We start from the raw sequence: 16501 nt of genomic DNA, 5'->3' as shown, positions 1-16501 counted from the left end.
GAGTGGGGATGAGCCCTGGGAATTGGATCGTCCTTTGTTTTGCCCAAGCTCCGTTAGCATGGAGTTTGGAAAGTTAAAGTCCTGCACTAATTACTTGTTTTCTAATAAAACCAAAGCCTGGCTTCACGGTTGCTGGCTGGCCAGCGGCACGTGGAGCTGCACCCGGCCAGGTCTGACTCGCTCGCTGTGGGCTGGTGTGGACACCCAACTTCCCTGCCAAGAGTGCACTCTGCCATCAGAGGACACCCTGATTTTTTTTATTTGTGAAAAATACTGGGCAGGTCTTTGGGACTGTGGTGTCTCCCCAGCAGTCTTGCCTTGGTCAGGGCCTGTGTGTCCCCACATCGGGCCCACCACTTTCGTGTCCAGCCACTGTCCAAGCAACGAGCTGCTTCACTTTCCCTGCACTGTGTCCCTGAACAGACCTGAAGGAGGACGTGGGCATTTTCTAAGAAGGGGGAGGATGAGTGTGCTATTCTTGAGTTGTAGAGTGTGTCACCAGTGTGAACTGGGGACAGTGCGGTGACTGTTTCCCTAAACTCCCTGACACATTCTGCACTCACTTAACCAGGATATTCTACAGTGAATGAATCAAACCTTTTGGAAACAGTTCAAAGAAGGAAATGGCAAGAAAGCTCCAGCAGTTGTGCAGAATGAGCATAACCTGCTAACTGGGTTAATGTGTCACCACTGAAACTAGGTCTTAGTGACAACTCGCCGGTGTGGGGGTCAGCACATTTCCCATCCTACTTGCCCATTGAAATATAACGCGTCTGTACGATGTTCTATAAGCCCTGTCTCTACCATCAAAAATGCAGAGCATTATGTATATATTTTTTACTTCAATATTAGTTGGTGTTATTGGCTAGATTTTGTCTGTTTAATCCTTTTCACAAATTTTTGTGTTTTTTGAAAATGTATCTTGAAATATTTTGACAAAAATATTGACTGTTTTTGTCATAGAGCTTAATTTCAGCTTAGGAAAAGAAAATCAAACATGAATTGATGTGAAAAAGAAGCTGCCCTCATCCTGAAGTTCTCTCTCTTGCCTTCTCAGGGAAGGTCTGTTTCCTGCCTTGTGTCTGGTGGTGCTGATGTGAACGCCTGACATGGGGTCAGGACCGAGGAACCAGAGGGGGCACTTGTAAAGATTGTGGGTGGTGACAGAGGGAAATATTGTTCGTGTGTCTTGGATCTGAACTGTTTTCTTCCAGGGGGTCCTGAAAAGGAATGTAGGTAAACATTGTAAGAAGAAAATAACATTTGTGAAAGTGTGAGGAATTCTACAAGTGGAAAAGATTGTGCCTTCTGCTAACGTTTGTTTGTAGCTTGAATTAATGTGCTCTGCACTCTTTTGCGTTTGGAAGGTAACCGGCCTTTTCAGCCTTACACTTTCCCCTGTGACTCTTTTGATTTCATGGAAAAGAGCAGAACACCATGTTGGGATGCCCTGAGGTCCGGCGCCCCTAAATCCCTGTCCACAGTCCAGGGAGTGGCACCGCGTCCCGGCTCCTCTCCTGCTCAACAGCTCCCTTTTTGGGGGGAACGGTGGCTGCTGGCCATGGTTATTTTGACCAGATGGCTGCTGGGTGGATCGAAGTGGCCATGGTGGGGTGTTTCTGGCCTCAGACCAGACAGGGGTGGAATGGAAGGGGTGGCAGGAGAGGCCTTCAGAGTCACTCAGGGTCATGTCTGTGTGATGGTCTCTGTGCTGCAGCCTCGACTGCCACGTTAAGTTAAGGAAACCCGAGTTCATTCGTGTTGAGGTTCTGCCTATTCATAATTTGTTGATCTTTCTTAGTTTTATGAGTAGTTTAAAAGCTCTAAGAAAAAGAGTATACCTAATTTTATATGTATGTTACCTACTTTAAATAATAGAAAAAACAGTGAGCCCTGGGAGTTCTTTGACTTTTCTCTTTGAAGTTTGAGAAACATCTGCTGTATGTGTTGTGGGACATGGATGGCCGGTGTCGCAGGCGGTGAAAATTCAGCGAAGTATGAGAATAGAAAGAGTTGGTTAGGTTTCATGGCCACGGACAGCAGCGGGCCACACAGAGAGGTGGCTGTGTGAGCGCCGAGGGTCAGTTGTTGGGGTCTTTTATTGGGGGGGGAACATCAGTACCGCACAAGTTTTTGATTGGTTGTAGGTGAGATAAGAAGTTTAGGGTCTGTGAAGGGGCGGTGGGGTTTGCAACTCTGATAAGGTGGAGATGTGACTGTTGTGAGATTAGGCATTACCCTGGGCCCTTAGGGGAGACCTGCCCAGTAAAGAATGTGCTTTATCTGTTGAGGGATCACAGGCAGACATCTGAGAGCCCAGGAATGGGGGTGGTTGGACTTTGAAGGACGCCAGTTGGCCCCACAATAGGGTCTCCCGTTGGGCTGCTGAAAGTTGTGGATTGAGCCTATTCTATCCAGCACCCCCACCCGCCCCCTCGTGTGGACATGCTTCCCCACCAAGCTCAGGTCTCAGGGCCACACCCGAGCTACACTGTGTCCCCTCTGCCCCGGGGGGCACCTGGCCCAAGCAAGGCCCACAGAGAGCTGGGCTGGAGGCTCGGGAGGATCCAGGCGTTCCGCCTCCTCAGTGGCCACAGCCGGAGAATTTAAAGTGGGGGCTTCGGCCCACCTTGTGCATGGTGGGGTGATGACATAGGGGAGCAGAGGGAGCCTGGAAGAGCTGTCTGTACTGCTAACATAGGGGCCACAGGCCAGCTCAGCTGGTTTTCTGCTCAGGTTTTGTCAGTCAGCCCGCAACTTTTTGCTGAAACTCACCTGAATTGGATTCTCTGACCTGCAGCAGAGATCCTGTCTGTCGAGGATAGTGTTTCGCCAGGATAGGAGTGCCCTGAGTGCTCGCTGCGACAGCCCCAAGGACTGGGGCGGGGGAGCCCCGTGAGCAGGGCAGAGGGAGTTGCTGTCGCTGGGGTGTAAGCCACTGCCCTGGGGGCACCCTCTCTCTGCACTGTGATCCTGAGGGGACTTGAGCAGCTGTGTCCACACCCACAGTGGCCTTTCCTGTGGGTGAAAGAACAGACCTCTCCCAAAAGGGAAGAGGACAAAACCGGGTCTGGGGTGACTTCCTTCCTGGTAGCTGGAGGAGGTCAGGGTCCAGCTTCCTGGTGGTCAGTTCTGAGCAGGGGGAGGTAGAAACAGGCACCAGGCCAGGCCCTACAGCTTAGATTTTGGGTGGAAAAGAGAAAAAAGTCTCAGGTGATGATGGGGTCCATCCCAGCGGGTGTTGGAGCAGAGCCGCCGGCCAGCCCTGGAGGAGCCAGGGTTCTCTGCTAGCTGCCCTCCTGGAGCCCAGCTGTGAGTGAGTGCCTGGGGGTGTGTGTGGGGCATCTGGATGTGGGTGACACCTTCCTTCACTGACTGGTGGGGCGTTATGGAGCCCTACCTGGAGATGAGCTGAGCCGCAGGTCACAGGAAAGCCGTTGTCCTCTCCTCTTTCTCTCTGAGTTCCCCGGGGGCTGCGTGTCTTCATTGACAGTGGAATATTGGATGGTTTCCTCAGTCCTTTATATACCTGTTTGGAAATTTCTGCAGTACTGCTGAGAGGCGAACACACAGATGAACTTCCAGTTAATTATGTGAGGGCTTTGAGTGACTGTGTTGACAATGGAGCAAGACATGAGGCTTGTCACAGTCGTGGGCCTCCTGGGAGCAAGAAGACCGGCCTTGACCCTGGAGTACATTGTCTCCGGTACTGACAGGCGGCTCTTAGAGTGGACGCGGTGCTCAGGGTCTGCATTGTCTTTGTGGTGTCTGGGGAACTTATGTGGTAACCAAGTGACAGCTGAAGCCTTGGTGCATGGGAGTGAGAGGGGTGATGTGTAGAACACTGGGTCCATTCATCCCAAGAAAGAGCCTTCAGAATCCCTGGTTCCAGCACCGGGGCGCCCCTGCTGGAAAGGGGGTGAGAGCGGAGCAGCCCCTCCCACAAGGAGGTCTCGGGAGGGGCTTCATCAGCACCCGCGTGGCCCTCAGATTGTCCTCCCTTCATGTTTCTGTTAGATTTCTTGTGGCACACTTCCTGACCAAGCCTCCCTGTTCATCTTGTGTCCATGACAGACCCTCGCTGTTGGGAGATGGTCAGTGTAGAGAAGACTGCAGAATGTGGGGAAGTGAGAAGGTGTCGGTGCCTGAGGAAGGCGCTGGGGTGCGGGGTGGGGGTGGCTGGTCACGGCAGGGGGGCTGGGGACCCCCCCAAGCTGCTGCTGGCACTTCCCCCATGTTGCTCTTGCTTGTTATTAATGGGTCTCTTCTCCCAGGGGTGTGCACCCCGACCCACACGGCTCAGCACAAGCACTTCTAAGCACTTCATTCAGGGTGACTTAGTTTCAAACTACTTTCTACAGAAAGTCCCCCAAAGGTTCATGGTTTGCAAGTGAGCCTCAGGGGCTGTGCCGCACGCAGTTTTAAACATGGCTGTCCCCAAGGCCCTCTGGAGAAGCCGATTTTTAGGAAGCATGTACAGGAGGTGAGGGAGCTGCCGTGTTGTCCAGGGAAGAGCAGCTGTGTGGAGGGTCGCCGGCCGGGGAGGTCTCCATGGCTAGGAGGCCAGGGCAGGAGCCAGGTGAAGGGGGGGATGGAAGGTCACGGGGCGGCGGGGTCCTGGCAGAGCTGGGGCAGTGGGGCAGGCGTGCCGAGCTGGGCTGAAGTCCGGCTCGATGGGGCAGACACAGCTGGCAGAGTTGCTGAGGGACTGGGTGGGGTGTGCGCGGAGAAGGATCCAGGGCCTGCACTGACTTTGTTTCGTGGCTGGAGCAGGGGTGGACGGGGCTGCCGTTGACAGGGTGGGAAAACTGAGGGGCTGGGAGACAGGGCGAGTCTGGTCATGCTCGGGGCGCTGCCCTGCTTGTCGTCCCTCCCCCGCTGTCCTTTAGAGGAGTATCCACGGGCCAGCCAGGGATGACTCCTCCAACTGGAGTCCAGAGGTGTGCGTTTGAATCTGGGTTAAGGCGCTCAATTCTGTCAGCTGCCATGTTCATTAAACGAATGAGGAAGGTTAGTTAATTAAATCCGGTGAACTCGCGGCCACTGCTCCCAGTTCAGCATCGCTGGCGGAGAGAGGGCTGGAGGAAATGGGAGCAGGAGGTGAAAGATGGACTGTCTCCTGCTGAGCGCAGGCTGGTGGGGCCCTGGGTTGGCTTGTTTGCGTCTGCAGGTGAGAACATACACCAAGCTGCAGCGCATCTCTTGTGCTTGCTTTTCGAAGGCTCGTCATTCTCCGGCATTTGAATACCAGAGACACTGGACCAGTGCTTTGCAGCACGCTCCCAGGCTAGGCCTTGTTCTTTGAGTCTTCCTTTTTGTGAATGAAAAATATTTCCTGCCAGTAAACAAAAGATGGTGCGGCCATCAAGTCATGACCCATTAAGGGCCAGGCCCTCCCTGCACTGGGGCTGGAGCAGGAAGTAGAGGAGAGCTGGGTCCCTGCTCAGAAGTGGAAGGAAGAAGCAGGCCTCCCTACAGGCCTTCTCCAACACAGGGACCGGTGCCACCCTCTGGAGAACAGGTTCTAAGGGATGTCCTGCCCGGGGCATAATCCTAGTGGCTGGGGCGCGTCTCCTTCAACACAGGGGGTGGGGGCAACGTGGGTTCCTTCCACTGGAAGTTGTATCCTCATCTGACAGATGAGCTGAGGCGCAGAGAAGGTGCCTTGCGACGGTGACATGGCTCCTTGTGGTTGACCAGGTCTGACACTGGTGCCTAGGCTCCCCCACCAAATCCCATCACCTCCAGGAACAGTCCTCTGTTCACCTGTTCCTCCTGGCAGCAGCCTTTAGGCCTAATTTTTTTGGGATATTGTTAGAAAACATGATCACTATAAACTGAAGCACGAGCAAAATGCCATGGACCCCGGTGAAGAGTTCTGGTTGGAGAGGCTCAGTGGGGCTGGAATAGACTTAACAGGAGGGAAGGCCTTCCAGGCTCACAGATGCCCCAGGACAAGTGCAGTGTGGACCAGATGCCTGGGAGGTTAGGAAAAGCCCAGGTGAGAAACTTGCCAGGTGCTGCGTGGACTTGTCAGCGTGTTTCTTTGCATCTGTGCTTGCTCCTTGGTGCATCCCAGCGAGGTAGGTGCTGTTACTTCTGTTTTACAGATTATGAAACTGAGGCTGGGAGCTCAGTAGCTGTCACCTGTGCAGGAGGAGGAGTCTTAAGTGACATTAACCAAGTGGGTGCTTGGACACACGAGCCGGGCTATGGGCCTCTGCAGGTTGAGTCCAGGCCCCAGAAGGGCAGGTGTTAAGAGTCCTGTGCACCAGGGAGTCAGGGGCCTGGTGGGCTTGGGGCCAAGACTAAAGCCTCTCTCTGCCTCCTTAGAGCCCTCTGAGATCCTCTCTGCCCTTGTCTCTGTTCCTGGGGCATCTGGCCTTTCCTGCCCAGTTAATACCTTTACCGCAGGCCGCCTTCCTCACTTTTTATGGTGAAGAGGCATACTTGAAAGACGAAAATCTTTCCTAGGCAGTTGGCTTGTTTAAACAGAAAAGAAAAAAGGAAGACCTGCTTGCTTCTGCTATTCTGCATTTTAGGGTGGGGAGAGGAGCAGAGGACTGGAGCATCCAGTGGGTGAAGAAGTCCCCAGGTGGGCAAGTCAGAATAAAGGAGCCCTGACAGCAAAGCCCACTCCTCCTGCCCCACCTCCAAGAACCTGTCCCTTTCGATGACTCGTCCCCACCCCGCAGCCCCTCTCTGCTTTATATCAGATGGCCGTGTTCCCTTTTGTTTAATGTTCTATTCTTTGACCTTCTCGGCAGCCTTCTTGTGTTTGTCTTATTTCAGGACAGATAAGTTTGGGTGTGTCCCCCTTACCCCGGGAGCACGCTCCTCTGTCCACAGCTAGGCTGTCATTTTCTTTTCATCAGAACTTGCTTCGTAGCATTTAAATTTCTGAGTCATCGCGTAGAAGCACACATTCATCCATGCATTCCAAATATAAGCCAGAGGAATTTTATGCTGCTATTGGCTGTTGCTCTGGAGCGTTCAGAATCCAGGCCTTCCTGGTCCTCGCCCATATGCTGAGTCTTCCTTTGCTGGAGACTGACCTGGGCAGATGTCTGGGAGCAGGAGGTGAGCTGTCTGTGGGTATGCTGGACTCCACCTGGGCCAGCGCTGCCTTTTCCTGGAGCCTCCAGTTGGCTGCTCACCCTTGCCCTTGGCTGTTCTGAGGACACTGCCCATGTTCCTCTGTGTTGGCCTTGCCTGTCCCTCCTATCCCAGCCACCATGGCTCTGACCCATTTGATTTTTTTCATTAGCAGCTGCACTCCCCCACCCCCCGCCTACTCCCAGGTTTGTGCCCTGTCCTGGAGTTTGCATCCATGCTGTGGTCGTTCTCTTATTTACTAGCCTTCAAGAAATTGGTGGCCCTGAATCCCCAAGGGTATCAAGTTTCTTGCTGGGTATAGACTGGGTCTGGGTGGCCTCAGTTTCCAGCTGACTCCAGGGAACCCATGGGACCAGAGGCTGATTTGGGTGCCAGTGGTGGAGATGCGTCCCTTTTTCTCTCTTGGTTGAATTAGCAGCCCTAGGGCCACCTCAAAGGGGAGGGGCCTGACCTGGAAAGGAGAAGGTGACAGGTTTGTCTGGTTGGCTACCTGCTAAAGTGGAGTTTTTTCCTTCTCTGTCCTCTTTGCACTTCCTGGAGCCCTGTGGTGGTGTCCCAGCCACCTGTGGGCGCTCTTCTCATGAACTGGGCTACCTCCTCCAGAGCACAGAACACCCTTCTTTCCCAGGCATTGTGCAGTAAGTTTTAACTAGTGGTTGTAATTTTTACTTTCATCATAACCATTTATTGAGCGCCTGAAACGTGCCAGACTTGAGTCAAGTAGCTAACATTAGCTGCTCTAACCACCACCTACCTCCCAAGTCTCAGTGGCCTCACACAGCAAAGGTTTATTTCTTATTCAGGTTAAGCTCAGCGTAGGTTGTGTGTGGGGAACAGCCGGGAGCTGGGGCTCTGCTCCTGCTGCGCAGTCTCAGGGACCTAGTTTCCTTCCATCGCGTGACTCCACCTTACCCTGGGGCCGTGGAATTACCCACCCATCCCCGAAGCCGGGAATCCAGCAAAGAGTGTGGGAGGCTCCCATGAGCCTTTGCACCGTCTCCATCTGTGGTGTGGGGCGTCTGCACTCACCGCTTCCCTGCACTGGGAGGGGCTGGGAGGGGCTGGAGGGGCTGATGGGTCGGGGAGCCTGGCGGGCAGGTGCAGTCTGCCACGCACCTCCATGGTGTCTTTACTCTGTGGGTGTCATTAGACCCTGGGTCCACGTTTAGGCTTGAGCTTGGTACCCAGGAGGATGTGGAGGAAGCAAGGACTTGAAGTCTAATGTTCACGAGACACAAGGTGCCCAGCCAGTCATCGCACTGCTACATGGGATGGGCGTCGCCCGAGGTAGTTAGGGATTCTCTGTGAGGCAGGGCTCTTGGCTGCAGGGATGGCTTCACACGGGAGGGATCCGCTGTCTCTCTCAGATTATAGCTAGTCGTGATTTTCGGTGCCGGTGAGCAGTGTGACGCCACATCCACCAGAGACTCTGGCCACCTTGGATTGCAGGGGTTTGAGAGAAATCACGTCCCCTTTCGACTCCTGAACTAGCCTCCTCCTCAGGGGCTGCTCTGACGCACCCAGCGTTGGCCTGATTTTCCCCGGCGGAGAGCAGGGCACCGTGAAGGTTGCCCTTGGCCTGTTTGCTGCTCACAGGGACAGCGATGGGGGCGGAGGGGTGGGGAGAGCAGCTGTATGGGGGCTTCCTGCTTGGGGTCAATGTTGATAGTTCAGCCTTTGCCTCCGTGTGACCTTGAGGAAGTCACCCTGTCTGGATTTCCGTGACCTCCTCTGCAGCTCCTTTTTAGGATGATTTTCAGGAGAACCTCAGTGTTCTGACAGATACACATGGAGCTGTCTGGTTAGTCCTCTTCCCTCAGTTCCCAATCAGCAGAAGTAACAGAGTTGGAAGGGCCTGCAGACCGCTCCCAGGCCTGAGACTCCTTGAGGAGGAGGGCAGGCCTTTCCCAAGACCAGTTCCTGGAGAAGCTTCGGATAGTCATTGCCGACCCTCATGAATCCCATGCACTTATCCTAACATTCTCTTCATCATGCCTATGCTCCCCTCGGCCATATCTCCCTGTCCCTACAGGGTGGAGGGGACGTTATCGGGATGGAAGAGACACATGTCTTTCACAGAATGAGAAGATGAGGCAGTTTTATGAGTTACTGCTTCTTTCTTGCCCCCAAAGAAAAAAATTCCAGCCCCCTACACAACTCTCACACACCGCTGTTGTCCTCTTTTAAGTGCAATTTTTCTTGCTAATGAGCTCTGGTCTTCACTGGGGCTAGGAGGAAAGACAAGGACCTTGGGAATGTAAGAATCCTTGGTGAATTACCTTAAATTAATGAGACTAATAAGGGAAGTTGAGTTCAGCTGTCAAATTAGCTTTATGTTTTGGGTCTTGATGACTTAAATTGCAGATCCTAATTAGATGCCCCCATATAAGCATGAAGCGGCTTTTAAAGTGCTTTTGACCTAAAAGCTTCTCTGATCCATGAATTCTAGCAAGTATAAAATTAGCCTGTGGGTGTTCCCCTTTAAGCACGTCTATCTGGAGTCTCAAGGTGCCTCGAAGGGGAAGGGGCGGGGGGTGTAGGGGGGACACCCTGCAAGGGGAGGAGGGTTGGGGAACCTCCTTGAGGGGGACGTTGGAGTACCGATGTTCCCCTCTGTTAGGTGGCATGTCCCCACTGTCCTGTGTAAAGAGGGGTGACTGCAGCTCACTAGCAAGCTGAGCAGGACAGCCAGGCACAGTGAGAGAATGCTGAGGACACAAGGGGAAAGGCCAAGAAGCCCTCCTGGAGCCCCTTCAGGCCCAGGGTGCCGCCTCTACCTCTGGCCAGCATGGGGTGCAACTTTCAGTGACACAAGAGGGTGATAGCTAAGAAAGAAAGCGGTTCCCCATGGTCACGCCCCCAAACATGGCCATCACCTCAATGCCATCTCCTACTGGCTCTGTCCCTCTCTGTCCTGTCTTTTAGAACAGCATTAGCCGAGCACAGGTAGAACATTTCATTAAAAACATATAGGATGCAGAACTGATGTAAACACTTTTTCATGCTGTGTTGTCTTTATTATACTCATTAAAAGAATTAAACTTTTTATTGGGTATAAAGATCGTTCACGTACAGCTTGGTGAGTTTTCCCACAGTAAATCCACTCATGGACTCAGTGCCCGCATCGGGAGACAGAGCACCCCAGAGCCCCGCAAGCCCCCTCCCGCCCCTCCCCCAGTCAGCCCTGCCCCCAGAGGTGCGGCTGCCCTGACTTCTGACACCACAGACTCATTTGGCCAGTGCTCGGACGTCACAGAGACGGGATTGCCTAAAATTGCCTAGAATAAGGGGTCTGGCTTTCCCCCTTGACACTGTTCTAAGAGTCTCCTGTGTTGTTTTGTCCATTCTACTGTTGACAGACACTTGGGTTGTGTTTCCTGTTGGCAGTTCCGGTCTGAGCTGCACACCGGTCATGGGGTGGGTACAGGTGCAGGGCGAGTAGGTCCCGCCGGTTTCCGAGCATGGCTGAGCCATCTTACGCACCACTAGCAGTGTGTCGGGGCCCCCGTTAATTCCACAGCCTGTGCCAGCACTCGTGTCTGTCTGCCTTTCATTTTCGCTCTTCTAGTGGGTGTGCAGAGGTATCTCATGGTTATAATTAGCGTTTTCCTGACAACTAATGAGGTTGAAGAACTTTTCATGTGTGTATTGGCTTTGTTATGATCTTTTTAACAGCCGTATAATAGTGTCTCATAGACGTCCCAGAGTGCACTTACCCGTAGCTGGGCATTTAGGTTGGTTCCAGTGTTTGTCATGACTGGACTACAGGCAAGAATTTTGTTACTGTTTACAGATTTTGATAAATAATGTCAAACCGCTTTCTGAAATACTCCCACCTCTCTAAAATGTTACCAACAGTATGTATAGAGTTTCCCCTACGTCTGCCAGCAAAGCGTATTCTCGTTAGAAGAAGGAACAAACCTCTTTGAGAAGCCTGCTTAGGTGACTATAGGTACATTTAGCATTGCTTTCATTAGTACAATTGAGTTTGGTCACTTTTCCAATATATTTTCCACATGTATTCATCTTATGAACTCATACCTTTTGCTGCTTGTGTTTTTGGTGTTTTGGTGGCTGTTCATTTGTATAAGCATCACTGAAATACAGGGGTTAGAGCTGCAGGTGCTTTCCTAGTCTCCCCCGTTGTCCTGACATGTATGCCTTCTAAAGTCAGCAAACAAGTGAGTCTTCCCCTTGGTGACTTCGGCTGGGACTCCCCAGTCAGGCTGCTGCCCTCCCTGCTCAGGGCCCCAATGGGAGGGGAGGAGCACAGCCCGCAGGGGAAGCCTGGGTTGCCTGAGGGCCCCGCGCGCTGGTCCTCCTGTCCCCTCAGTTTCAGATGGCTCTTGCGCTGGGCCCTGCCATCTGCCAGACAGCCCCCCAATGGTGCGGGGACAGAGTCAGAGCCTGGGCGTCCTGCTCCACGGAAGGCGGGGTGGCTGGCGTTTGTGAGCAGGAATACTGGGGCTCAGACTCTTCCCTCCACATTTCCCCGAACCACATCGCAACTGCCTGGGCGGCTCTTCGGGGCAGGCCCCAGTTCCCCTGGGTCACCCTGGGAGGGGGACAGGAATAGGTACTTTCTGTCTCTCATTCTTTTGGGCTTTGTGCAAAGACTTTGTTTTTGAGCCAAACGGCTAGATTGATGTGTGGAGCTCAGGGGAGCACGTGGTAGCTCTTGGCTTCCCGATGTTTCTAGGCACTGACATGATTACATACACATTATAATAAGTATTCCTGAGAACTTCGTGTTTGACCAGTTTGTTTATAATTTTCTATTTTTAGATGATGGATTTGGATGTGCTTCTATGAAGAAATGCCACATGTCTCTACTGGTCCAAGAACAAACATGTCCAGTAAGTTGTTTGGTGAATTAACTGAAGAGCAGGACCATAGGCCCTTCAGGTGCAAAGGTGTGTGGACACACTTTGAGAAGACAAGGGTGTCTGGATATATGGGGACCTTTGAGAAGGGTGTTTTAAACCAATCTTGTTGCTCACTCTAATAATCTAAACTTCTAAAGTTTGGTCCTTTTGAGAGCGAGCAGGAATTGTAGCATATCGATTCAGGAAAACATGACACTCATTCCTTGCTGCTTATTAATCCACTTAGAGCAACATGTGAGTTCCGAGCTGGGCTGGGGTGTCTGTCTGGCTCAGCCAGCGGTGGCCCTTTGCCCAGAGACCCCTATATCCACACAGAGCACTATCCACAGTAGTGATGCGTGGGTTGTCACTTTTGGCGGGAAAGAGAGAGCCCGAGGCTGACACACGTGAAGTTCCTGTAGCTCTGGGAGGAAGAGGGCAAGGTCCCCGCCGCTCAGCCTTGCTGCCCTGGCCCACACGCAGCAGCCTCTTCCTGCATCTTTGTCCTTCCAACAGAGATGGGAGTGAACTGATTTAAGACTTTAAAGATTCTCTGAGACTTGCTGATGGAAAAGCATAATAAAGCAAACAGGAAAATCTCAAGAGTCATAGTTTACGATTTAATTTAAGCCACTGTTTAACGTGGCATGTCTCTGTTGAGAGCATGATTTCTCTATGGGATCCCGTGAGCGGGCCACGTTGGTGTGTGTGCGAGGGCAGAGGAAGAGGTGATTACACGGGGCCTAGATCATCAGGCTCTCCACCCAGCTGCCTCATCTGCCAGAGGACCCTGGCTTCACTGCATCTTGCCCGTGGAGGTCACATGCTCTCTCCATGGGAGCACAGTGTCTCTCTGTCACCACCCCTGTGTGTGTGTGTGTGTTTGTGTGTGTTTTAACCGGTGTTTGTTCCTGTTTCTCAGAACTGCTGCCACTTTAGGGGACTAGGGCTTGGTGACAGTGCTTCCCGGGGAATCAGGCGTGGTCTGACCCAGGAACAGGAAGCACAGCATCACCAATGACACCATGACAGCAAGAGAGCACAGCCCTCGCCATGGCGCCAGGGCCCGTGCGATGCAGCGGGCTTCCACCATCGACGTGGCAGCTGACATGCTTGGCCTCTCTCTGGCAGGTGAGCCTCACGGGGCCTGCCCTGGGCTCCTGGTGGGAGCTCTCAGTGTGCGGGCCCCGCACCGTGGCAGCGCTGGGAGGGCCGGGCCTGGCATTCCTCTAGTTGAACAAGAATAGGTGGAAGTCAGCCCTCTCCCTGGGAATTGCTTCCGCTGGAACCTGCCAGCCATCAGTTTTTCAGTTTGCGTGGGCACCTCCAGGGCTCATTTGCGAGTAGACAACATGGGAACGTCCCCAGTTCCTCTCTGGCCAGTGCCCTGGCCATAGTAAAAGCCCTTTGTGTTGTGGTTGTGCAGACCCAAGCGGGAGGGGTTTGATCTCGGGGTCGGAGACTTCTGAGGAATTGCTAAACAAAATGTCTAGAAAACGAAGAAATCAACTCATAGAACAACTTGGGAGGGAAGAGAAAGTAGAGTGCTGGGTTCCCCCAGTTTTACTTGATGTAAGTTTAAAATGTACAGCTTGCTGGTTTGGTTTTACATACATTGTGAAATGATCCCCACCAGTGGGTTGGGTTTTTTGCATAAAATCTGAAAGCATGGAAAAGTTTATCAAGGATGATTTTTCCTGTCATTTCTTTTTTGAATACAGGAAATATACAAGATCCAGATGAGCCCATTTTAGAATTCAGCTTAGGTAGGTGCCTTTTTCCATTTTTTTGTCTTAAACTAAATGTTGCTTAAAAAACAAAAACCCCACGACTGGCGTGAGTTTGTCTCAGAAATCTTGCTGCTGCCACCACTGCTGCTAAAGTGTTTCTGAGATGGTGACACCACCAGGCTGCTCTGCACATCCCGTGGGTGGGAGCAGACCCTGGAGGCTGCCTGCCCTCAGGACTCGTGTCTCAGCTCGTGCCCCACCCAGGCTGGCAGTGGGGAGCAGGGCAGGAGGTGAGCCCATCCAGAGCAGGGAAGACAGCCTCCCCTCCCCTCCCCTCCCCTCTCGTGCCCTTCTGGGAGGGGCAGGGAGTGGGGAGAAGACGGGGTTTCTGGCCAGCGTTGTCAGCCCCTGGCCGCAAGGTGCTGTAGGGGTGTGTTTAGCTTACTGTTGCTCGGCTCTCTACTCCATGAGTGGAGGTGATGGCACGTGGGTGCTCCCCTCTCCTGAGCATCACATGAGAGAACATCCTGACCACTGTCCTGGGCTGTGCCGGCTCCGGGCTCAGGAAGTGGGCTTCTCTGTGGCTTACCTGCAGAAGCTCCTTCTCCAGGATTTGGCGCTCTCTGGTGTTCCTCTGCCCTCCCCTCTTCCTCTCATCCTAATTCTGCCAGGCAGGAGGGTCTCTCTCTGGAGAAAGTAAACCACCCACTCTCACTCCCCACAAAAAGACAAAGAGCTGCTGGCCTTCTGGAATCAAAGCAAGCCGGCGAGGCACCCAAGTCACTGTCATGGGAGCTGCCTAGCCCACCCATGCACCTCAACCTTCAGACACCTCATTCTTAAAAATGAATGGGTATTTATTGGTGCTCACAAAGATCGGTGCATGCATGTTGATTGCAGCTTTATTCATAACAGCCAGCTCTGGAAACAACCACATGTCCATCAGCAGGAAAATTAACTATGTTACATGCACACAGTGGACAGCTGCTCAGCTGGGAAAAGGACTGACCACTGATACACACACAACCCATGTGTGCATTGCAAAGGCACTGTGCAAAGAGCCCGTATGTTGTGTGATTCCTTTTATGTGAAACTCAGAAGGACCAGTCTGTAGTGAGATAAAACAGGCTAGTGGTTATCTAGGAGTGAGGGTGAGAACTGACTGGAAAGGGGTTCAGGGTACCCTTTGGGTGACAGAAGTGGTCTGTGTCTGGACAGTGGTGTTGGGTACATTTTACATATAAATTATACTTCAAAGTTGATTTAAAACAAAATGAAAGAGTAGATCACCAGACCTTTGTGGAAGGCCCACAACATGAAAAAAAAAAAAAAAAAAAAGAACTTGGAAGAAACAGAGATATTGAAGAAAGTAGAAGAAAATGTCAAAGAAATTACAGTGTGTGTCCTCAAGAGAAGATGGTATATCCTTAAAACAAAAACAGGAAACTATGAAGAAAAAAACAATTGAAGAACCCGTACAATCTTAGGAATTTAAAATGTAATATAGTATTTTATTTTTTTAAACTTTTTTTTACTGAGTTATAGTCATTTTTAATACATAGTATTTTAAAATTCAGCACAGGTTGGAAGATATTTGAGGAATTACCCAGAAAGTAAAATTTTAAAAGCCAAATAGAAAGTGGGAGAGAGATAGAAAATTAGCAAATTCAGGAGGCCCAACATTTAGAAGAGAAAATAAGAAAGAACATAATTGGGGTGGGGAATTAGCAAGAAGCAGTACAAGCAGTCTCTCAGAACTCAGAATGTGCTTCTAGGTTAAGAATGCCCACCAAGTCCGGGCATAGTGGTTGAGAAGGGCCTGTAACGAGCTCAGCATGGTGAAATTTCAGAACACTCGGAATAAAATGAAGATCCTAAAAACTTCCAGAGAGGAAGAAACCAACAGGTGCTTCCTAAGAGCCAGGGATGGAGCTGGCATGGAGGGACTCAGGGACACTGGAAGCTTGAAGACAGCGAGGCAGTGTCTTTAATCTGAGCGGAAAAATGTTTTCCGTCTACAGTTCTCTGCTCAACTGGATGATGTGTCAGTGTGACACTAGAAAGAGGTTTGTTTCACTATGCAGGGTCTCAGATAAGTTTAGTTCACCCCACATCCTTTTTCTGGATGTTAGTGGAGGCTGTGCTCTGCCCTGAAGAGGGAATAAACTGAGAAGAAAGATCGAGGAAACAGGGTGCAACACAGGAGAGAAGGAGAAGAAATCCCTAATGAATAATATTTGCTTGGCTTTAATAATGCAGAACACGGATTTAACAACAACAACAAAAAAGAGTGACTGAGTGTAGAGAGAGAAGGAGAGTTGGCATAACTAATTTAAAAATCTTCACCTCTGTAATGCGAATCAGGACTTCTCTGAATCTGGCAAAGCCGGAGCAGTGATATAGTCATGTTAATCAGACAGGTGGAGAAAGAAACGGTTTTAAAAGGTGAGGGCGAATTTTATGTAAATGAATTTTACCACAGTTTTTTTTTTAATATGTGAAGAGTAGGAGCCAGATGATTGGTCAAATATTTTATCTTAAAATAAAAATAAAAGTTTAAAATTAAGAAGTACTTATTTAAAAACCTGTAATACAGAAAGAAAATATTAGAAGAGAAAACCCATCAGAGAGAGGTAGTCACAATTGGCATTTTGGTGTATTTCCTTCCACATGTTTTTTTACACCCACGCAGTGCTGTACAGAGAATTTTAATGATTTTTGGTTGCGGAGGTGATGGAATTATTTACAAAAATGTCATTCTAGTGTTCTTAACGTGATTTTTTCATGTAG

The 16501-nt window shown here is 51.2% G+C and overlaps 1 protein-coding gene across 17 annotated transcripts in view; it reads left to right on the top strand.

The window, feature by feature from the left end:
- INPP4A (inositol polyphosphate-4-phosphatase type I A) overlaps window positions 1-16501 on the top strand; it is a 118323-nt gene that overhangs the window by 50421 nt on the left and 51401 nt on the right. For 16 of the 17 annotated variants that reach the window (XM_064481875.1, XM_064481869.1, XM_064481880.1 and 13 more), the window contains 3 exons: window positions 11902-11972; window positions 12904-13112; window positions 13703-13747. In XM_064481875.1, the coding sequence (XP_064337945.1) occupies window positions 13007-13112; window positions 13703-13747 (151 nt within the window). In that variant the 5' untranslated portion in view covers window positions 11902-11972; window positions 12904-13006. Of the gene's footprint in view, window positions 1-11901; window positions 12030-12903; window positions 13113-13702; window positions 13748-16501 lie in introns of all 17 variants that reach the window. The other variant, XM_064481872.1, reaches the window with a different exon arrangement.

Source organism: Camelus dromedarius, chromosome 33, assembly GCF_036321535.1.
Source record: "Camelus dromedarius isolate mCamDro1 chromosome 33, mCamDro1.pat, whole genome shotgun sequence".
NCBI lineage: Eukaryota > Metazoa > Chordata > Mammalia > Artiodactyla > Camelidae > Camelus > Camelus dromedarius.
Note: the sequence above shows the minus strand (reverse complement) of the source record. Positions and strands in the feature narration are given on the sequence as shown.